We start from the raw sequence: 23,679 nt of genomic DNA, 5'->3' as shown, positions 1-23,679 counted from the left end.
TGTTTGTTTTGTTTTTTAAGCTTCTCATTGTAATAACTGACGCCTAATATTGCTTAGTGCTAACTGCATTTTTTGTCATTTATCTTCAGCTTTACCAAAACCTCCTGGAACACCTGTGGTGACAGAAAGCACAGCAACAAGCATAACATTGACTTGGGATTCTGGAAACCCTGAACCAGTTTCCTACTACATAATCCAACACAAACCCAAAAACTCTGAGGAGCCATATAAGGAAATTGATGGGGTGGCAACAACACGCTATAGCGTGGCTGGCCTAAGCCCATATTCAGAGTATGAATTTCGGGTAATTGCTGTAAATAACATTGGGCGAGGGCCACCTAGTGAGCCTGTGTCAACAAGGACTTCAGAACAAGCACCTTCAAGTGCACCACGCAACGTTCAGGCCCGTATGTTGAGCTCCACCACTATTTTGGTACAGTGGGAAGAACCTGAGGAACCTAATGGACAAATACAAGGTTACAGAGTTTATTACACCATGGACCCCACTCAACATGTCAACAGTTGGATGAAGCACAATGTGGCTGACAGTCATATTACCACTATTGGAAATCTGATACCCCAGAAAACGTACTCTGTGAAGGTCCTTGCTTTTACTTCTGTTGGGGACGGACCACTTTCTAGTGACATTCAAGTCATCACTCAAACAGGAGGTAAGTTAGCAATGAACAGAATAATAGATGCAGAAATTTTGCAGAGAGAGAATTTGAATTTAAAATTTTGAAAAAAACCATCTTCTTCTCAAGCATAGCCAATTTATTCAAGCAGCTTTTGCAGATAACCTTTTCTCTATTCCACGGTGCAGGTGATCTTTGAAGAGGGAAAATTATCCCATCACACTTTCATTTCTTTTTCCATCGGTTCCTAGAAGTTTTACTGAAGTTTAACTGACGTCTCAGGGAGACCTTCATCATAGAGGTGGCCGAATGTTATGGCGTGTATTTGGCAGTGCACTGTGCACCGAAAGTGTTTGTCGAGTAGTTCTTCACAGCTTTCTTTGAGGAGTTACCTGTGTTGGTAGATTTTGTTTAAGTGGTGTGTGGTTCCCTTATGTTCGCTACTGAACCTTGCTTTTGGAAATATATCATGTATACGTGCTGCATGTGTATTCAAATAGTTGAACATGAATACCTGAAAGCATACAAAAAAACAACAAACCTTTGTATAGACTCAAGCTAGCAGTTGTGTACACTTCGGATTTATAAATCAGATCCAGCCTACCTCTACAAAAAGTATACCACAAGGTCACGATATTCTTGGTTTATGTTTGCAGATAATTTGTTTTGTTTCTGTACAGGTGTTTTACGTCCATGGATTAGTTTTATTTGCGAAAGACAAACAAGCATAGAGAAAAACATTAGACAAAATTGTTATGAAATCAAAAGTGAGTAGCTCTGGTGGAGCTGCACTGCAGAAAGTGTTTTACTATTGAAATAAAGGCTCCATTTGTCTACCAGTTTAGAGACAGCCATGAATTATTACTGTAGGTCAGTGATTACCTAAAAATATTATGTAATACTACTTGATATTTTTTTTTTTAGTATTGGAAAATTTCGTGTTGGGGAATCTAGCAGCCCTGAAATTCTTAAAAAAAGTTTCTCTAAAATGTAACTGAAGACAGTCATGTTTCATTCACTTTTTACTTCTGCATTTTACCAATATGTATTTAATAAAAAGAAGAGAAGTTGAGGTATTGACCTGGAACCTTTCTAAATGTTGTGTTACGCAAAGGTCTAAGTGTTACTTTTTGCAGTATCTCAGCTGAGAAGTTACTAAATTAACTTTTTTAAACCTTCTACTGATACCTTAAAATGTCTCTGTGCACTCGCAAATGTACATATGCACCATAATTTAATTTTGACAGTTGTAATCTTTTTCAGGGACTAGGTTTTTTAGTGACACCCAACTTCTTCTTGAATTCATTGGCAAAAAGCTTTTCAAGAAGAAGGTGTAGTAAGATCTTCATCTGTGTTTTCACTTAAAACAGTAAACCTTTTAGATTAGCAAGAGTTTGTCCATGGCTTCCCCAGAGAAGGATGAGGCAATTGAAATAATGTGCACTGAGGCTCAGTTGGACCAGTCTAAGTTACATGACTTGCTGAGGTCACTTCAGAAAATCTGTGTTTATTAAAAGCTTCATAGAATTTGCCATTAAACGTGCCCATCTGTTTCCAATTACTTTTGCAATCTGAAGAAATTGTAACATTAACAGTGCAGGAGGGATTCTCAATACTTTTTCAACTTTATAACAGAGTCGACATTGTTTATTTGTGAGTATGTTAAAAAACAAAACCAGAAATGTGGTATAAGGAGGTATTTTTGTGCTTGAAATACAAACATTTTAAGTCAGAAAAGAGAAATAGCTGAGAAAGTATAGTGCAGTTCTCCAGTTCAGTGTATGTATAAAACGTAAGGTTGTCCCATCTTTCTATCCAGCAGTTTCAGTTCAGTGTGTGTTCAAAAATTAAGGTTGTCCCATCTTTCTATCCAGCAGTTTCTGTTCAGTGAACACTGCAGAATAAAATGTCCTCCTTGCTCTTCCATCCAGATTTGCTGTAATCTAAATCCGAATATGATTGTTTTGGTTTAAGTCTCTCTCAAGCTTGAAACTCATCCAAATAAATATTGTGAATTATAGAGTGCCATTTAAAAACAACAGAAATGCATTTAATGGAAACATATGTAAAAGATTAAACATAGGAATGGGGTGGTGATTGCATTTTGATTAGTTATTTTTCCCTTTTTTTGAAACAAATAAGCTTATCATTGTAAACATGTAGCTTAACTCTTATGATTTCTTTGAGGACATTAGAGTATATCTACATCAAAATCTGGTTGACAGCTGTGACTTATAGGCGCTGTTAGCTTGGTTTTCTTCAAAGCTTTCATCCCTTATGTGTACTCTGATCTTTAGGGGGAGATTACAAAAAATTAATATTTTGTTTTATAAAAGCCTGTTTACAAGAATCTTTGCTGTCTTAGTACGGCAGAATTAACCTTTTGAAATGACCATATGAGTGCCTTCTCACTTGCAAGTCTGCTGAAACACTGCTGCTAGTGAAAATTATGTTTCTAATTCAAATACTAGAAACATATAGTTTGAGGGGAAGAGAAGGAACCATTTTCCAGGGAACCAAACATTAAAAAAAAAAAAAAAAAAAAAAAAAAAAAAAAAGGTTTTGTTGGGGTTTTTTGTTGTTTTTTTCGTATTCTGCTTAAGCATTTTAAAGGAAAAGGCATGTCCTATTGCCTAGTTGTTTTCAGCAGTGTTTTCTTTACTGTAAAAAGACATAAAGAAATTGCATTGCCAGAAAATATCCTTAGAAATGAGACTTTTGAGTAAGGGAAGATCAATTCCAATAGGCTTTAATTTGCATTTTTGATCAAGGGATTTGATTCTGCTGAGGATGGAGTCAGGATCAGGATATTATTTAGGTGAATTGACTTAACTATCACCAAATTTTAAAGAAAAATCAGTATAAGCTTTAGTTATACTTTCATGCTTTTTCTTTACTTCACTCGGAAAAAAGAAAAAAAAAGGCTCTGTTGCTTTGTCTCCATTTAACTGCTCAGGACACACTTATTATGTATCTTCGCATATTGCCTTTCTTTGCTTAAACTGGTCAGAAGTACACCTGTTTTCTGAACAGTACTTTTAACCCGTGTGTACCGGGAAAATTCTTGAAGTTTAAACTGAATGTCTAAGTATGGGTTGGGTTGGGTTGGATCATAATGTGCGAAGAGAGGATGCTTCTGAAGGAATTCAGAGATCCTGTTTTTATTCTGAGCTTAATTAGAGAAAGGTGAGATTGAGAAGTACACAGCATCTATTAGGTAGCAGATTATTGACAAAGAGGGAAAATATATACTGGGAAGCGAATGTCTACATGTAAGCGTATGCTTCTTTAAACAAAAACTTACAATATAAAACGTACTGTTAATTTTAAACCAAGGATTGGCAGTGGTTTGAAGACTACAGATTATTATGAAAAGTTATGAAAAGCTGATGTTCTGAACACATGGAAAAAGACAGTGATGAAAGGGTCAAGTACATGACTTTCAGGGCATATAAGCGGAAGCTTAGCTGAAGGGAAATTAGTTACTGGCTCTGGAGTTCTTATTGTAAAAGAAGATTGGAAATTTGGAGGAAGGGAGTCTGTAGCAAACAAATACAGTTCTGTATTGTAGCAAGCTAGCCACTTCGCCGTTTCGATTTTTTTCATGGACATGTGAATGGGCAAACCTCATGTTTCTGAAACTCCACAGTACTAGTGTCCTAGTGAAGCATTTGATGGAAATAGACTTGCAGAAATGAAGGGCTGAGAGCATGCAGCTGGAAACTCAAACGTGATGCAAAGAAGCAGGTGGAAGAAGAGTAATTTGAAGCCAAAGTGAGGGCAGGATTGTTTTAAGTGACAAAATTCCCCGTAAGGAGCATTTCTAGGGATGTAGGAAAAAATATTTCAGCTTTTGAATAACCCCTCTGATCTCAAAACACAGTCGAATTCTGTTAAGTATCCCAGTCTGTATGTTTACTTTATTTAAATGCTAACATGATGAGACTCATCATGTTATGTTGAGGGTCTCACCTTCAGACAGGGATCTTTCTGGTTTTTAATCTCCTAGTTCTTGATTTTTGAAAATACGTGGATGAGCACTGAAAATGTACACATACTGCTTTTCTCACTGAACTTAGGTATGGAAAAATGCATCTTGAAATAATTTCAAGACAACTCTAATGCCACTCTGTAGAAATACAGTGTAGACAGAATTACTGTGAAGAGCGATTTGTCTCTTCACTGTGTTCTCTAGTCATTCAGACAAGACTATGTGGACTATGTCTTTAAGACTGACCAACATGTCATTTTATTCTGTGGGCTCCCTCAGAGTTACAGTTATACATAATTAGGTTAAGAAAGTTATTTCTGGATTTCTGGTTATTTTTCACAAAATGTGCTAGGGTTTTTGGACATTTAAAGGTAGTTAATATTTCCAGTACTGTGGTTCTGTGTTTGATATTGCAGAACTACAAGCCTCAGCTATTTTCAGACTCATTTGAAGAGGTTATTTCTGGTTTAGCAGAAAGACAGAGGGAGAGCACGATGCACATACATTTAATACATTACCCATTTTATTTTGTAATTATGTTCCAAGATAATTTGGCATTTCAAAAATGCAGATATTGTTTTAAAAAACCTCCAGAGCACATTAACACTTCAATTGTTAGAGCTTCTCTGTAGAGCTTCATGCTTCTTCCAGAGCAAGCAGAAACATGAACTCTTGGTCCCTTTCAGTTTCCAACTTATTGTAAATTCTCTTGATCAATCTATTATCCTTTGCAAAACAAATTTCTAACTGAACTGAATGAGTTTTCGCTAGGTATGGATTTTACCATATCATAAAGCCCTTTCTAGTCTGGAGACCCTCTTTTCTTTCCACCATTATTTGCAAACCCAGAACACCCCTGGGTGTTTTTCTGGTTTCTTCAGCCAGCTGAGGACCTGTGCAGGGAACTAAAATGACTATCTAAATGTGAGATTTCATTTTACGGTTCTGTTCTGGTACTTGAACTAGAGATAGACGTAGAACCACATATGCAGGACAAGGTCCATAAATTTGTGTTTCTGGTTATCCAGCAATAAACATTGAGGACTAGGCAAACAAAAGTGTAGAACTTGGTATGAAGTTTTGAAAAGAGTAATTCTGGATTTTGTTCTTTGTTCTGTCACTACATTGTAGTGTTCCATCATGTGTTGACCTAAGTTACGTCATGTTTACAGTAAAGAAATAAGAGGTATACTTTGTACACAAGCAAGTTACGGGGCTTAATGCGTATTTGTACAGCACACTGACCTCAAAACAGAAAAAACAGAAAAGACAATATTCAGAGGCTGCTCATCCAATAAGCATCTATTCAGTGAGCTGACCATGTACAGCACTAATATGGAAAGTTAGATTAGATCTGTGAAATTAAAAACACTTCAGCAAGAGTATAAAGGCCACTTAATGGATTTTCCAGTCACCATAGGCTTTTTCTGTCTCTGAAGGAGACCAGTGCCCTCTGTCAGCTCCTCCAGTTTGGCATAGTTCCCATGTGCCACTGAGGAATTTTTTGAATATATGTTGTGTGTTCTAGGCATAAATCCTAAAGAGTTTAAAAGTTATTATTCCACTTTCTTATCTGGTACTTTTTCTTTGGCTTAAGCCTTGGCTTCCTTAACAGAGTTTATCAGCAATACAGTTTGTTTAGTTTCTGTTATCTTGTTTATGTTTTCTTTCTTCTTCATCTTCTCCATCTGTTTGGAGCAATGCAGATTTCCCTGTCACTTCCTTCTTTTGTCAGTGTTTTCAGCTTTAGAGTTGCATAACTGTGGTTGAAAAATGTGAGGGGAGACTAGCTTTTGCAGCAAGATGTTTTTTCAACAAACAGCGTTCGGGTAAATTCAGTTAACCGTCAACTTGTCTTACAAAATGATAGAGAATTGCAGACCTAAGACCATAAAGGTTAGGAATTCTTTTTTTAAGGAATTCTTGGAGGATGAGTGAGAGTCAGGAAATATCCTTTGTTCTCCATCTGCTGCCATATTTATCAGAACAGATGGTACCAACCTTCATATGGATCACTTGACCATTTTTTATTACTATTGAATTATTAGTATTACTATTACTGCCTGGCTGTGTTCTACAATTCATGTATCCATACATTAAGCACAGATCATAGCATCACAGAACAATGCAGGCTGGTAGGGTGATCTGGGGAGGTTTCCAGACCCTGCCCCCGCCCAGAGCAGGCTCAGCCATAAAGTCAGTCTGGGCTGATAAGGGCTTCACCCAGCTGAGGCATAAACCTGCCCAAGGCAGGTCCAAGCTCCTTGGGCCCCAGTTTGACCGCTAGGTTGTCCTTGTGGGTAAAAGGCTTCTTATATCCAGCCTGAGACTCTTGTGTTTCAGCCTGAGCAGCTGCTTCTTGCCCTCCTGCCACACACTGCTGTGTAGAGCCTGGCTGAATCTCTCTGGTCTCATCACTCAGTGCTGGGCATGCTGGTGGGTGCCCCCAAAAGCCATCCTTTCTCTCAGTTGAACCAGCCCAATTCTGCAGCCTATCCTTGCAGGGCAAGTGCCCAAACCCAGAGCCATCTTGCTGAGGCCCAAAACCAGATGCAGTACCCGTGTGGTCTGAAGTGCACAGAGCAGACAGTCCCTGCCCCCCATCTCCCAGGCCCATCTTGTGCTCACACCACCCCAGGCAGCACTGGCCCTTGTTGCTCCTGGACACTCAGCTGGCTCAGTGCAGCTTGCTGCCTGCCAGGGCTCAGGGCCATCCCCACTGCAGCTCATTGATCCCATCAGTCCCAGTCTGAATCCCTGCAAGGCTCTGCCTACCGAGGACAGGGCTTGCTGAACTTCATGGGAAACTATTGGCCTGTATTTACCTCCCTGCTCTCCAACTCCCTCTTAGCATCATCCTTGTCTTAGAGTGTGTCAACTGGTCCCCCTCCCAGCTTGATGTCATCTGCAAACCTGGGACATGTGCCCTCCATCACCTCCTCCAGGTCAGTGATAGAGATGTCAGATGCAAGATAGCATGGCACAGATAACATGAGCTGCTGTTTGACCTTCTGTGACCAGGCTAAGATGATTTTATAATTCCAACTGTGTCGTTCAGTTACTTTACCAAAATACTCTTTTCCCTATTCTTTGACACGCACTGAGGCAAATCATGGTCAGTTTTACAAGGTTTTTTCTCTTTGTCAGATGAAGCAAATAACACGCCTACTGCCAGGTATCCACCTCAGTTTCATTAGATAGATTTGGAGCAACCTGTAGCAAAATGAAAACTTCCACAAAGCTGCCTAGACTCCAGATTTTATTACTAAGTTTAGGCAAGCCTGCAATGGGGCTCCACATCTACTTTAAGCTATGTTCAACAGGAGGAAAATCTGCAGCTGTTGTCTGGTTGTTACTCAGGAGTGTTTTGAGTCAGCTAACACAAAAAATTCTAATGCTCACCTAGTAAATGCATTTCTACAACTATGCTATACATTTGCAAAGTTAAAGTTTAATCTAGTAGTACTTTAGAATCTGTTTCAAAGTCAGGAATTATCCAGTCATGCAACTCTATTCCTCTTAATTTCAAATCCATTCAGTTTTAAAAGGATGAAATTAGAAGCATTTCTGCCAAAAATACTTTTCTGATATTTCCTGTAATTGCTCCCTGTGCTTTGTGAATTTTTTTCCCTTTTGCATTTTGCAGTACTCAGGAAATGGTCTCTTTTTTATACCATGCATCCTTCAGAAAAAATAGCTAATTACTCCTATCCTTTTTGTTCCCATGAAGATAACTGGTCACCTGTTCACTCTCATTCATTCCCTAAGGAAAAGGCATCATTCTTCTGCACCTTTCCTTTTCTATTTTGTCCTGTTTTGGAAAAAAAAAAAAAAAAAAAAAAAAAAACAACAAACAAAAACACAGTAGGAATTTGAAACCTCCACACAGGAGCCTGAATATGCTGTTTGTGGACAGGTAGCTGTCCAAAGTCAGGTATCAAGCTTCTACCAGTGTACACGAGGGCAGTGTTATCCTCAGAGTGACATTTTGTAGAAATCTGAGGAAGATAATTTTTTTTTTTTTTCACAGAATCCCGAGGGTTGGAAGGGACCTCAAAAGATCATCTAGTCCAGCCCCCCTGCAAGAGCAGGGTAACCTAGAGTACATCACACAGGAACTTGTCCAGACGGGCCTTGAATATCTCCAACACAGGAGACTCCACAGCGCCCCTGGGCAACCTGTTCCAGTGCTCTGTCACTCTCACAGTAAAGAAGTTTTTCCTGATGTTCACATGGAACCTCTGATGCTCCAGTTTACACCTATTATCCCTTGTCCTATCACTGGACATCACTGAGAAAAACCTAGCTCCATCATCCTGACACTCACCCTTTACATATTTGTAAACATTGATGAGGTCACCCCTCAGTCTCCTCTTCTCCAAGCTAAAGAGACCCAGCTCCCTCAGCCTCTCCTCATAAGGGAGATGTTCCACTCCCTTAATCGTCTTTGTGGCTCTGTGCTGGACTCTCTCCAGCAGGTCCCTGTCCTTCTTGAACTGAGGGGCCCAGAACTGGACACAATATTCCAGATGCGGCCTCACGGAGGCAGACTAGAGGGGGAGGAGAACCTCTCTTGACCTACTAACCACACCTGTTCTAATGCACCCTAGGATGCCATTGGCCTTTTTGGCCACAAGGGCACATTGCTGGCTCGTGGTCATCCTCCTATCCACCAGGACCCCCAGGTCCCTTTCCCCTTCACTACTTTCCAGCAGGTCAACCCCCAACCTGTACTGGTACATGGGGTTGTTCCTCCCCAGATGCAAGACCCTACACTTGCCCTTGTTGAATTTCAAGTTCCTCCCTGCCCAACTCTCCAGCCTGTCCAGGTCTCGTTGAATGGCAACACAGCCTTCTGGTGTGTCAGCCACTCCTCCCAGTTTAGTGTCATCAGCGAACTTGCTGAGGGTACACTCAGTTCCCTCATCCAGGTTGTTGATGAAAATATTAAACAGCACTGGTCCCAGCACCGACCCCTGAGGGACTCCACTAGTCACAGACCTCCAGCTAGATTCTGCCCCACTGACCACAACTCTCTGCCTTCTTCCTTTCAACCAGTTCTTGATCCACCTCACTACCTGATCATCAAGCCCACACTTCCTTAGCTTATCTATGAGGATGCTGTGGGAGACAGTATCAAATGCCTTACTGAAATCAAGAAAAACCACATCTACTGCTCTACCATCATCCATCCACCTAGTTACTTCCTCATAGAAGGCTATCAGGTTGGTCAACCATGACTTCCCCTCAGTAAAACCATGTTGGCTACTCTTAATGACCCCCTCATCCTTGATTTGTCTACAGATGGTGTCAAGAATAAGTTGTTCCATCACCTTTCCAGGGATGGAGGTAAGGCTGACTGGTCTATAATTACCTGGGTCCTCCTTGCCCTTCTTATAGATTGGCGTGACATTTGCCATCCTCCAATCCTCAGGCACCTCTCCTGTTTCCCACGACTTACCAAAGATGATGGAGAGTGGCCTAGCAATGACCTCTGCCAGCTCCCTCAGCACCCGTGGGTGTGTTCCATTCGGACCCATCGGTTTATAGATGTCCAGATTGCTTAATTGATCCCTAACCCAATCCTCATCTACCAAAGCAAACTCCTCCTTTATCCTGACTCCTTCTGGGGCTATAGGAATCTGGGGCCCCCAGGGAGAGTCTGCAGGAGTAAAGACAGAGGCAAAGAAGGCATTCAGCACCTCTGCCTTCTTTATATCCTCTGTCTCCAGGGCACCCACCTCATTCAGCAGTGAGCCTATATTGCCTCTCATGTTAGTTTTATCCGCTATGTATTTGAAGAAGCCCTTTCTATTGTCCTTAACCCGACTTGCAAGATTAAGTTCCCAGGAGGCCTTAGCTGTCCTAATTGCCTCCCTACATCCTCTAACAATTGTCCTATATTCCTCCCAAGTGGCCAGCCCCTCCTTCCATAATCCATAGATTCTCTTTTTCCACGAGTTTGCCCAGCAGTTTCTTGTTTAACCATGCTGGTCTCCTGGCTCCCTTACTTGATTTCCTACCCACTGGGACGCTCTGATCCTGAGCTTGGAAGAAGTGGTCCTTGAATGCTGACCAACTATCTTGAGCCCCTTTTACCACCTAGTACCCTTTCCCATGAGACTTCCCTTAGCAATTGACTGAAGAGGCCAAAGTTGGCCCTTCGGAAATCCAGAATTGTGGCCTTGCTAGATATTCTGTTCCTCCCACACAGGATCCTAAACTCCACCATCTCATGGTCACTGCAGCCAAGGCTGCCATTGACCATCACCACTTCAACCAGATCCTCCTTGTTGGTGAGTACTAGATCCAGCAGCACTCCTCTCCTAGTTGGTTTCTCCACCATTTGCATTAAGACGTTATCATCAGTGCACTGGAGGAACCTCCTAGACTGTGAATGATTGGCTGTGTGAGTCTTCCAGCAAATATCGGGGTAGTTAAAATCCCCCATGAGGACCAAGGCATGTAGTTGCGAGGCTGCTTTCAGTTGCCTGTAGAAAGCCTCATCATCTCCTTCGTCCTGATCAGGAGGTCTATAATATACCCCCACAACTGTATCACCCGTACCAGCGTGTCCCTTAATTCGTACCCACAGACTTTCCACTTGCCCCTCATCTGCCCCTGGACAGAACTCAATACATTCTAGACACTCTCTCACATAAAGGGCAACTCCACCTCGCTTTGCTGACCTAAATTACAATCACTAATTATTTTTACCATATTCTCCATGGTGTTTCTAAGTCTTATACTGTACAACTGAAACATACGTGTAATGCTATGATGAAATTGTACTCCAAAAAATGATTGTGAAACAGTCTGTGGTATCACATCCTACTTGTTGTGCCTATTCTCAGTAGGTGCTAAGAAGCGCGTCTCATATTTTTTTCTTAAAAAACAATAACATGCAATATTTTATTCTTGAAAAGCTAGAAATGCCATGGAAAACTGTTTCATGCCTTATCGACAGCAGTGAAAGTAATGCTTTAGAACTTGGGTGCTAAAATTATGAGATACATTTCAATGAATTATATTTTGCTTCATCTCCCAGACAACCTTATTATTTGCCATAGATTTGCAGAAGCAAATGAGGGTAACATTAGTCTGGATAATTTCTGTGACCATTACACAAGACATAACAACAGAGAACGTTCTTGACTACTGAAATCGAAGTTGTATTTTTTATTTCTTGCAATTAGAAAGTGTAGTTACTAGAAATTCAGCTGTATTGGTAAAAATGCTAGTCATTAAAAGGGTAGAAATATGTCACTTCTTACATTACTGGAAATCTTTTCAGGAGGTTATAACATCTTCACATTACAAAAGCATTCAATATTTAGGTGTCTTCTTAAAGACCAGGTTGTATTTAGTATCATTGTTATTATGAGCTGAGCAAACCAGTTTCAGATGCATGTAATGGTTTTAACACTTTCTTCTTGACTATTCCAGACAATTTTACATGATTCTAGCATTTTCGCTTATGCACAGACATACATATATATACACATGTATGTTCAACGTTTCACACATAAATTATTAGATTTCTGGTATTCATCACCAGGCTTCTGTTCAATTATATTTTGGTTCTGTGCATATTATTTGTACTGCAAAGCATTTATTTGAAATCCTTGATAATTTTTAGTGTGTGAATTACATATATCATTATTCTTTTCTGAGCTCAGATTAATTTATTTCATAGTATACTTAATCAATTGGTTTAAGTTCAGTAAGTTCAATGAAAATAGTATTGTGTGAAATATTCAGACAATAGTTTCAAAGATTCGAAACATAAGTGTTGAAGTAGCCAAATAAACAATTGGCAACACTGCTCAACTTTTCCTTTAGTGCCTGGTCAGCCATTGAACTTCAAAGCAGAACCTGAGTCTGAAACAAGCATACTGCTTTCCTGGACACCTCCACGCTCTGATACCATTTCCAGCTATGAACTGGTTTACAAAGATGGAGAGCATGGGGAGGAGGTAAGGCTATACATTTTTTAAATACTCTTTAATGAGTCAGACATGAAATGATGCAATGGTTAAAACTGATGGATTAGTAACTTTCTTTAGTACAAATGCCTTGATGTTTAACAATTTATTAAACCTAGCAGTCAGCCTAATGGTAGATTGAGTGTGTAAACAGCAGAATATGCTGTAGATGGTTACCAGCCAGTGGTACTTCACTGTTCACGAGTTATCCACAGAAGTTGCATCCAGTTTCATACTTTAATCGTGCCTCTCTAAGCCTGTTCTTCTACAGTGGCTTGGAAGCAAACTCAGGAAGATTTTTTGCACTTATACTTTGGACTTTGAAGTCTATTTCAGCTTTGGGGAATTTTTGTTTCTCTTTGCCACTGTCTAATGGTTCTCAGGCTTCTCTAAGCTTTCAGTAGTATTTGAGAAGAAATAAAGATAAAAACCTACAATGGCCATTTTCTGTACCATTATTTCTTAAAAGAATATTTAGTTTGAGTGCCTCTGTGGTGTTAGTATCATGCACTTTAGAATAAACTGTTCTCCTGATAGGAAAACCATGTGATATTGCCAGGTGTCCCAGACAAAAGAAAGAAGCCAGCAGTCTCAGAAGGCAGCAGAGGAGTGTCAGCCTCATTGATTTCTCCTGCATCATCAGCTCATTGCTGATGTTTCTAGTGAGCTTATGTTTATGGTGGCTTCACACACGTTATGTCAATGTATAAGCTTGCTTTTGTGCAAAAGGGCCAGATCCATATTTTACCTCCAAATGGGATGCAGGCCCCTGCTTAATAAGCTACCCTTTGGAAGAATTTGCTTCTTGATAATTTGAACACAAATTCAACTATGAGGTTATACCCATTTTACTCATATTATAAAATTACTCATACTCTAAAATTGTATGGTTCACTCTCACAATAAGTTGCTAAAAGTAAGCCTTTGTTCATCTCTCAGTGTCTGAAAATCCTTTTATACTTTGTACACAGCTATTACTTCCTCAAACAAACAGTATTTCTGGCTCTGGGTTCCACCCTTTAAGCCGTTGGCTTTAACAAATATTCTTCCTTAATGTGTGTTTGTCAAAAATAATATAATGCTCAGTTTAGTTTGATTCTGTTTTGAGTTACATTCTTGAAATTAGATTTTTCTCAACTGGGTTATCATTAGAGAATAAAAGCATGTCTTCTATAGGCAAAACATGGAATTCAGAATCTCTGAATATTAATCAAGACTTCTTCTTATTACCTATCTTTAGCAACGGGTTTCCACAGAACCTACTACATCTTATCGCTTGCAAGGCTTAAGGCCAAACAGCTTGTACTTATTCCGTCTAGCTGCACGTTCCCCACAAGGTCTGGGTGCTTCGACAGCAGAAATCTCAGCGAGAACCATGCAGTCAAGTAGGTGTCTTTCCTTGCTGCGTTTATTCCCTTGTCTTGTATTCTCAGAGAGATCAATCTCACCAGTCTAGAGATGCAGCAACACACAAAAAAAAAAAAAGATAAAGAGGCAAAATTATAAAAACACAGCATTCCTGGTGCTTAATACAGCGAAAGAATGTTTAAAATGTGTGATTTTGTAGGTGTATTGTGATTTAATTAAAATATGAATGACTTTTACATAGTTTGAGAAAAAAATCTCTGTAAACCAGTGTCTAAGAAGGCATACTATGCTATATCATGTTATGCTGACATCATAATATTTTATTTATAATAGGATGAAATGTTTTATCATGCCATAGGTATACATTAATGGCAATCCTCCACCCTTACAATTACATCTACCCAGTCTGCAGATTTCCTGTAATACGAGGTTGTTCCTGAAGTACAAAAAATTTGTAGAGTGGGTCAGGTTGAACATTTCAGACTGTATCAAAAATTTCCATGTAGCTATTTTTCTGTAGTAGCTAAGTGTTCTGATTTTAGGTAGATTTTTTTAATCTAGGTTTTTTTATGATGCTCAGTCATTTTTTTACACCAGTAGAAAAATGGTTTTCTCACTGTATGCCTATGGAAAAAATGTCATGAAAGTCAGAAAGTTTGTCTACAAATGAGATGCAAAAAATTGCCGGGGATTATATATATGTTTTTAAATATTTAAATTAAGACCTAATTAAAACAATCTGATATGTCAGGGATGATGTCCATAAGTGCAACTCTTGCCAGATAACTTAATGCTTTCCTGACAATTTGCATTATAGTGTGTGATTTTAAAACTTAGTGCAATTCTTTAAAATGAAATGGCCTTTCCTTAAAGTAATATTATTCCAAACAGAAAATTCACATTCTCAATTCACATGATGCTTTTTAATTTCCAGTCATGACAGATATACATTCCTTGTTACTGTTATGTATTAATAGTAATCAGTGTGACTGGAGAAACAGTGCTGAAACCAAAGCTAAATATGCTCCCTAAGCATTTCTACGACGTTTGGAACAAGCATAAAAGGCAATTATATAACACAGCACTAGATATAGACATAGTGGCAAAGCACCTTTTAATTTAAGTAATCCAGAATCAATAATTTGGTGAAGAAAAAGGTATTTATTCTGGGAGCCATTTCAGCTACTTATAATGCTCATTCTCTTATATTGGGTGAAGATTGCTTAGACTGTATACCAAATAAATATACAAGAGGCAAGTCTGCATGTTCCATACATAAACACATTGCCAATTTTCCTTCCTTGAATGTAAGAATACGTTACACTTTTTTCGGCCTTCTGTCTTCAAATAGTAGGAAAATCCAATTCATTTTGATGGGCAGACCCTAGTTATTTAGTAAAAAGATTGCAAAATCTTTTTTTGCACAATTTGTGTATTTTGAGAAAAACATATATGCATTAATAAAACTGGTTACACAAATAACCTACAGATTATCTTTAGTTACATAAATGTAGCATTTTGCATTTTCAGAGTATAATGGATTAAAAATTTATAAACTTCTATGAGTTTATTAGCAATATTCACCAGAATATGCTATTGCCTTTCTTCTTGGTTTCAGAGAAAGTTGCTACAGATGCTATTTCTTTATATATAAGATCCTTAAGGAAAATGTTACTTGTATCTTATTTCCTGAACAAGTCGATTGTAGAAGGGGACCAACATGTTTTGAGTACTTGATTACTGAACTAGTCAAAAAAAAAAAAAACCCAAACACAACAAGTATGATAATCTGTTCCCCTCACCCACCTCTTCTAGTTGGTTGAAATGCTGGTACATTTCCTTAGAAGAGCAGGGTATCATACTGAGTAAAAAACCCGTTGATCCATTGATCCTTATAGAACAGCTGTATAAGATAAATGCAGTAGGTTATAGCAGAGTCCTAGATGATCTTTGTTGGGTTTGGTTTTTTTTTGGTTGTTTTCTTTTCTTCTTTATTTTTTTTTTATGTGCCTAATATAAGTACCAGAAATACATTTATTTCTTCTTTTCCCTCGACAAATGGGGGAAAAAAAAATAGTAGACAAAAACAAAACAACAACAACAAAAAGTGATCTTGCACCCAAAATTTGTGTTTTCCTTACAAGAGAAAAGGCAGAAATAGGAAGGGAGTCCATGTCTATTACTTCTGCCTGTGAATTTGAACTATGGCTTCTTTTCTGGAGCTCTGAATGATCTCAGGTAGAAAGCATGGATTTTGCTAACTCAAAGTGCATTTAAGCACATAAATGCATACCTAACGTTCAGTACTTGAATTGCCTCGCTGAAAGCAGTGAAATGACTTACATGTTTAAATGCTCTGAAGCCCAGAAAAGATAAATATGCTGCAGACTCCTCTTGAGTACAAATCAGTAAAATGTGAGCACTTTTGCTCTGAAAGATTGGTGCTGGTGACCAAAGATGAAACCAGGTTAGAATCTCTCAATGTTCTGATGTGCTGAGCTTGTGAACTCTGTTTGTAAAATGAATACCTGCTTTCTTGACGCATTGTTTGGGGGTAGATTTTTTTTTCCCTGTAGAAGTTACCTACATTACTGGTAGGATTTAATTCTTTGCTAGCAAAGGTGTCTCCAAGAGGAGTTAAAAAAATAAAACTGACAGCTGATCTAGGGTAAGTACAAGTTACAGTCAGAGTCAACAAGCCTGTCACTTGTTCCTGGTAGGTAAAACTTTGACTAAGACTTTCTTCATCTTCTCTTGACTGCATGCTCTTAGTATGTTGGCTACAATAAACGTTTCACAAAATGCTTTCCATTTAAACATAATATGTGTTTGACTCATGCCAAGCAGACTCAGTTATAACAAAAATCCTGAAAAAATAATAGTTTGTGAGAGTGGCAAAATTATACTATATAATGTCAAAAAATGGCAATTTATGGAGCAATTTCTAGCAATTATTGCAAGTTTTTAGGAGTTCTGTAAAAAGAGAATTTTTTTCGAAGTAAACCCACTTGAAGGGGATATATCCAAATCTGCAATACGTCATGTGTCATTTAAAATATTTTAGCTTGCACTAATTGCGATTATTATGAAGATAGATCAGTAGTCATAGAAGTGTCACGTTTTTGTTTTATTTCAAGAAGAATTTTAATTACAGGTAGGTAAAATTATTTTGAGGTTTCATCTTCATTTATTTCCCCTGCATATTTTTTCACCATTTAGTTGGTCTATTCATTTTCAGTTTCCTCATGTTAATAAGCCAAGGTGCATATGATTATCTGATGTTTTGCTGTTTCAAGTTTCTACTTTTTTTTTCTTTAGCTTTATTTATTATTTTCATTTGGTTGCCTTTTATTTATTTTTATTTTTTCTTTTGTTCATTTTTTTCAATCACTCCTATCCTTTCACTCAAATCCTTCTTTAACCCACTACTGAAATTAGAGCCATCAGCTCCTCCTCAAGACATTAGTTGCACAAGCCCCAGCTCCACTAGCATTTTGGTAAGTTGGAAACCTCCACCGGTGGAAAAACAGAACGGCATTATCACTGAATACTCCATCAAGTACATTGGGATTGATGGAGAAGATGTCAAGCCCCATGAAATTTTGGGAATTTCCTCGGACAGTACCCGATACCTTTTGGAACAGCTGGAAAAATGGACTGAGTACCGGATCTCTGTGACTGCCCACACTGATGTTGGACCTGGCCCAGAGAGCTTAGCAGTATTGATTCGGACAGATGAAGATGGTATGTTGCCTCCACTACATCAGTTTGCACCTCTGTGACTCTGTCGATCTGCTGTCTTCTATATAGCCTAACAGTATTTTTTTCTGCTCCATTTTTTTTTCCAAAATCGCAGATGTTACCACCTTTTGAGCTTTTTTAATCAAAGACTTGCCCTTTCTACACCTTTTTTATATTTGGTATTTTTAGTCTTTTTTTAACAGAAAGTACCTCTTTGTAAGTGACATGAATCTGCTGCCTCTTTGAGCCCATACATATCCTTCTTGTTCCTCCTTTAACAGAAAAATAACACTCGGGAAAATCTTTCTGCCTTTTCAATCATTAATTTTTTTAAACACTTATGTCTAGGACCTTTTTTTAGGTTTTGTTGGTTTGTTTTTCTCTTTTTTTTTTTTCTTTTTTTTTAACTGCTTTCTTGTTCCATATTGTGCTTTTTGATTTGGGTTTTGTTGGGTTGATTTTTTTCCCTAGTTTTATTTTTGATCTTGGAAAACTGATGCTCCACACGCTTTCTTTTCTTCCATGCTTGAAAGTGACAGAAGACAGCCTTATAATCAGCCTTCTTTTTATACTACTGAAAAAAAAAAGAGAGACAAAGAATTTAAACAAAAATAAGGGAATTTTTTTTTTAGATCTTTTGTGGTTTTAGTAGGAGTAACAATAGTAGTAGTATTTCAATGATTAAAATATCTCTTTGTACTATAATGCTTTGACTCTCAAAGCATCTTCCTTGGCTTTTGTACATTTTTACATGTTTTTCTATTTTCTCTAATACTCCTTTTTCTTCCATTTTTTGCATCAGTCATATTTTTTGATCTTTTCACTGAAAGGTAGAGCAGATTGGTTGAGCATTTTCATTTGTTGAACAATTTGTATTCTTCAGAGAAAACATGAGTGAGTCTGCCCTTAAAAATAAACCAAAACTAACAGATGGGTGGGACAAGTGCCTGTAATTCTCTTCTGTCCAATGATGTTGTTCCAGTTCCTAGTGGTCCTCCTCGCAAAGTCGAGGTAGAGGCTGTCAACTCTACTGCTGTTAAAGTGTCGTGGCGCTCACCTGTACCCAATAAGCAGCATGGTCAGATCCGAGGATACCAGGTCCACTATGTGAGGATGGAAAATGGAGAGTCAAAGGGTCAGCCCATGCTGAAGGACATCATGTTGGCTGATGCACAGGTAATTGGTGTATTTTATATTCTTCTCTGGGTCACAGTGAAAATATTTTGTGTACCAGAGAGTTATCCATGACTGTATTTCTTTTTCTTTCTATATTTCAGCCATCTAGTTAACATCTCTAGAATTTTTCATCTGTATTTTAACAACTTTTTTTTTTTTTCAGAATACCTTTAAAGGTTGTTGGGCCCAACCTAGGAACCCTTTTGTGTATAGGTGTGGAACTAAATGCTAAACTGTGTCATTCCACTGTCTTCTTGAAACTTGAAGGCTTCACCCTATGACCTATGCTCTGAAGTTTTAAAGCATCAGGGAGATCTGAGCCTGGTCACAGTCAATAGAGCAAACTGAGCACTACCTGTTCCACCCACCAGATATTTCTGTGTTTCAGTGGAGATCCTAGAAACATTAGAAGCCTGTGTTGGCTCAGTATTACAGTGTTTCTGTCATTAGCATGTATCCTCCTCACCACGTGTTTCAAAAGAGATTAATTTATTTGTGCAACTTGTGCAACTTAGAAATCACCAAGGTATTTATACTTGTCATTATCCATATCAGTAACTGTGCAATAAAATTAGGAGCTTAATTTATATAGGTATGGAGTTACTTACACTGCAGTGTTTCCCATCTGTTTTGTGAACTATGAGGCATAATGAAAACAAAAACCTGACCATATCAAGTTTAAAAAGGTTCTAAAAATATGATTTTACTGGTTGAGATACACTAGTTCTCTGTAAAATTAAACATTCCTAAGGCTCTTGATACTGGAGAAGTACATTCATCCTATATTGAAACTATTATCAAGTACACACCTCTCACTTCTAGCTCTCAATTTATGGCTGGAATTATTGGTAATGATAAGAAATTATGAACCTAGCATAAAAGAGTTAAACTTGCCTCTTAAGCATTTTATATTATAAATAAATGGGTTTTGGCTTCTTTTATTTTCAATTCCAGTCTTAGTTCTAAATCTCAGTTATGCAGATACTGTTTTTGAGAACACGACTTCTACACCTGCATTTTGCTGATGACTCAACTCAAACTATTGTCTCTGTTCCTGGAGGTCTTCTTTTGCAGTTTTACCAGCCAGTCTATCTATATGTACTTACCTTTTCTGCAAAACATGGTATTTTTATAGCTTAAATTCATTGGAGAGGAAGATAAAACCAGGTGGGGAAATAGGAAGAGAAAATAAGAGGAAATGGAAAAGGAGATGCTGCTGCAATTTGGTTCTCTCCTTCCTTGCACAGATTTTCACTTTCAAATTCTGTGTGCTAGCAGATTAAAAGGTCAGAAGTAGTTTGGAAGGTCAGAAGCTAGAGACTAGATGAGATATTAAGAGCCTAATATCATAAAGGCAAAAGCTGTGTTTCTTTTTTTTTGCCAGATTTGGCTTTGGTCTGTCTGTTTGCCATTGGTTCACTATAGTCACCTCCTTTCTCCTCTCCCCACTCCTTTCTGCCTATCACAACTCTGTGATACATGTGATCAGAACTTGTACATGTATGAAATCTTGATGGAAGAAGATCAGTGTGGTAAGGTTTCAAGACTAACAAAATCCTGCTGTTAATTTAAATAAGGCATTGACAAATTAATTTGGGAAACTCGACCATATAGCCTAGTAACATGATTAAATGAACAGGTAGCCTTTAATTCTGCCTTTGTAGCTATTATTAATACAATCATTTATAAATTATAACTACATGGTACAAAAGGATTCATTACTTTTTTCACCTTTCAAAGATAAGTGGCTGTTTTTTTATGGAGAACACAAATGGAATTAAAAATGCCTGGCCTGATTTCAATTAACCAAATTCTGTGTGATTCTACACGATTAATTCAAATGGTATATGATTTTTTCCATTTTTTTTTTGTATTTATTTTACTATTAAGAAGAAAACAGGCTACAAATATCTTCATTTCTTTTGTTTTTCCTTCCAACTTTATTTACTCTCAATCAGTGGGAATATGATGATACTACTGAACATGTGAGTAGTTTTTGACTGGCCAGACAAACAGCGTGTGATGTTTTGTTTTGTTTTTTGGGTTTTTGTTTTGTTTTGTTTTTTTGTTTTTTTCTTTTCTTCTTGCTTGTTTGCTTGTAGCCTCCTTTTATTTTTCTGAGTTTTCTGTGGAGTTTGGTTTGGGGTTTTTTTGTGCTGGATGTTTGGTTGGTTTTTGGTTTTTTCTTTTTTTTTTTTGTTTTTCATTAGCATAAACGCATGCTTCTAACAAAAAAGGTTCTTTTATGGCACCTTTTTTTCTTTTTTTTTTTGGCGGGGGGGTGGTACTATCGCTGTTTGCTTGTTCTGGGGTTTAGCATGATACCAAAATGTACAGAACTGGCTTGTGTTTTCCTCTTTTTGGTGACTGGCACTAACTTCACTTCACAATTTCCTCTTCACAAGAAGGTGTTAGAAAAATAAAAGTGGTTCAGAGTTGCATAGCTGTAGTCAAATTTTTCTGTATTCATTTTAAGGTTAAATTTTTTTGTGTAATTGAAATTTGAAATCAGTTGTGCTTTTTTTGGTGGTTTGATAAATGTATTTTGTATGCTATCAGGAAAGCCAAATGCCCTGTAGTGTTATGCCTCAGTAGCAGTGTTTGCTGTATCCAAATCACACTTCTAAACAACAGTGCACACAATCATATCTCTTATACCATGAGTACTGGTTGGTTTAGATGAGGTTAGTTCTTCATCACTCTTTGAAAGGATGGATTTAGGGCCTTTAGGGGTACATTCAGTTCTGAGCTAAAGTCCACGGAGGGTATTTTTCTGTAGTTTTTTTTTAATGTGTTTTTGTCTTATTTGATCTATTTTGCCCACTTGTTCTGATCATTACCTTGTTATTTTGATATTGCTAATAACTGACTGTGAATACAATGCCAAATTCTAATCACAACTGTACTAAGCTCATACCCACTATATTGAAAAATCCATTTACTGTGGATAGTCTGACCCATAATTTTTATATTAACTTTTATGGTTGTTGCCTCTGAGCGGTGTGTGATTGCACAAATGCTATTTATTCTAGGCACATAAATATAGCATCTCTCTGGCAGAAGTGAAATTTACTGTGACTTCGTTCAGTCATGTGAAGATGCAAAGGGGTAGTTCAGTGGTTACAGACTAGAAGCTGATGAGCTGGGAATGTTGGGACAGTCAGTTCCCTCCAAATATTGTCCTTTTATATTTGTATGTAAAATTTATTTATATTGTGCATGTCAAGTCTTAAATTCCTCTGGCTGCCTTTACAGCATGACATAAGTTTAGTTTATTTCTGGTGGCTGGCTCTTCACCATCTTCTGTGTGTGCACACACGTGTGTCTGCACATCTGTAAAAAGATTCCTGTTGTTTTAATGCTTGCTGTTTGGTCTTGCTGCTGTTCTAGCTGAAGACCTACATGTTTTGTGGCTGCTGTCTTTTCTTTGAGGGCCATCAGACTTATTCTCTGGCCTGTTTTTAAATGGTGTTTTAGGTATTTTTTTAGCCCTGAAGAATGAGTTGTTTCCCATGTCCTATGAGGTACACAGATGCACAATCCAACTAGTTGCACAAGTTGCAAAGAAAATGTCATGAAAGCAACAAGGCTTTCTTGTTCAGCTAAACTATCATTACTTCCAAAGTGTGGATACAAATGCAACACTATTCTTACTAGGCATTTTATAGATATATCAGTGGTGTCCTGTAAATTACTAAGTTAAATGGAGTTTCTCATTGTTACATATGCATGCATTTCACAGTATCAGTAGTATTTCTCAGGCGTGGTATTTCAGATGGCTTTATTCACTGTTCACACCAAGAAGGCATTGGTTTTGTGCTTTAAACTACCTGAGGCATGCTATTTAGGATTTTCCTATCTTTTATTGCTTAAGTGATACATTTTGCATTATGAAGTATTTCACACAGAATGGTCTGTTGGTGCTCTCAAATGCTTGCTATCACTGCCAGTAGCATAAAAGTATGTGCACTATATGTAATAAACAGGGGTTGTCTGAAGGATTCCACACTTTCCTGGAAGACAATATGCTTTTAATAAAGTGTTCTTGTATTCCATTTTAGGAAATGATAATTTCTGGGCTTCAGCCTGAAACTACATACTCCTTCACTGTGACAGCCTATACAACAAAAGGTGATGGAGCACGCAGCAAGCCCAAACTCATATCTACTACTGGTGCAGGTAATACTCACATATCCATTAATCTCTGAATAAATCCTCTGACTTTTCCTGATAGTGTTTTTCTTCTACTATTTGGAAGTCTGCTGTTTAGTAAAAAGTGTTTGTAGGGCATAGGGTTTTCTGTTTCAGTATTTGCCTCTTCATTTATTTAGATCATAGAATCATAAAATAGTTAGGGTTGGAAAGGACCTTAAGATCATCTAGTTCCAACCCCCCTGCCATGGACAGGGACACCCCACACTAAACCATGTCACCCAAGGCCTCATCCAACCTGGCCTTGAACACCGCCAAGGATGGAGCATTTACAACCTCCCTGGGCAACCTATTCCAGTGCCTCACCACCCTAACAGTAAAGAATTTCTTCCTTATATCCAATCTAAACTTCCCCTGTTTAAGTTTGAACCCGTTACCCCTTGTTCTGTCACTACAGTCCCTGATGAAAAGTCCGTCCCCAGCATCCTTGTAGGCCCCCTTCAGATACTGGAAGGCTGCTAGGAGGTCTCCACGCAGCCTTCTCTTCTCCAGGCTGAACAGCCCCAACTTTCTCAGCCTGTCTTCATAGGGGAGATGCTCCAGTCCCCTGATCATCCTCGTGGCCCTCCTC

At 38.2% G+C, this 23,679-nt stretch overlaps 1 protein-coding gene across 1 annotated transcript in view; it reads left to right on the top strand.

Moving 5' to 3' along the window:
* Window positions 1–23,679, top strand: part of PTPRD (protein tyrosine phosphatase receptor type D) — a gene marked incomplete at its 5' end in the record, with an annotated part of 294,447 nt that overhangs the window by 155,402 nt on the left and 115,366 nt on the right. Inside the window, 7 exons of the mRNA XM_080636500.1 lie at window positions 90–671; window positions 12,469–12,602; window positions 13,852–13,996; window positions 17,418–17,723; window positions 18,703–18,896; window positions 20,855–20,881; window positions 22,958–23,075. Coding sequence (XP_080492626.1) covers window positions 90–671; window positions 12,469–12,602; window positions 13,852–13,996; window positions 17,418–17,723; window positions 18,703–18,896; window positions 20,855–20,881; window positions 22,958–23,075 — 1,506 coding nt within the window. The remainder of the gene's footprint in view (window positions 1–89; window positions 672–12,468; window positions 12,603–13,851; window positions 13,997–17,417; window positions 17,724–18,702; window positions 18,897–20,854; window positions 20,882–22,957; window positions 23,076–23,679) is intronic.

Source organism: Psittacula echo (assembly GCF_963264785.1).
Source record: "Psittacula echo genome assembly, chromosome: Z".
Lineage (NCBI taxonomy): Eukaryota > Metazoa > Chordata > Aves > Psittaciformes > Psittacidae > Psittacula > Psittacula echo.
The sequence above is the reverse complement of the archived record's forward strand: the minus strand, read 5'-3'. Positions and strand labels throughout refer to the sequence as shown.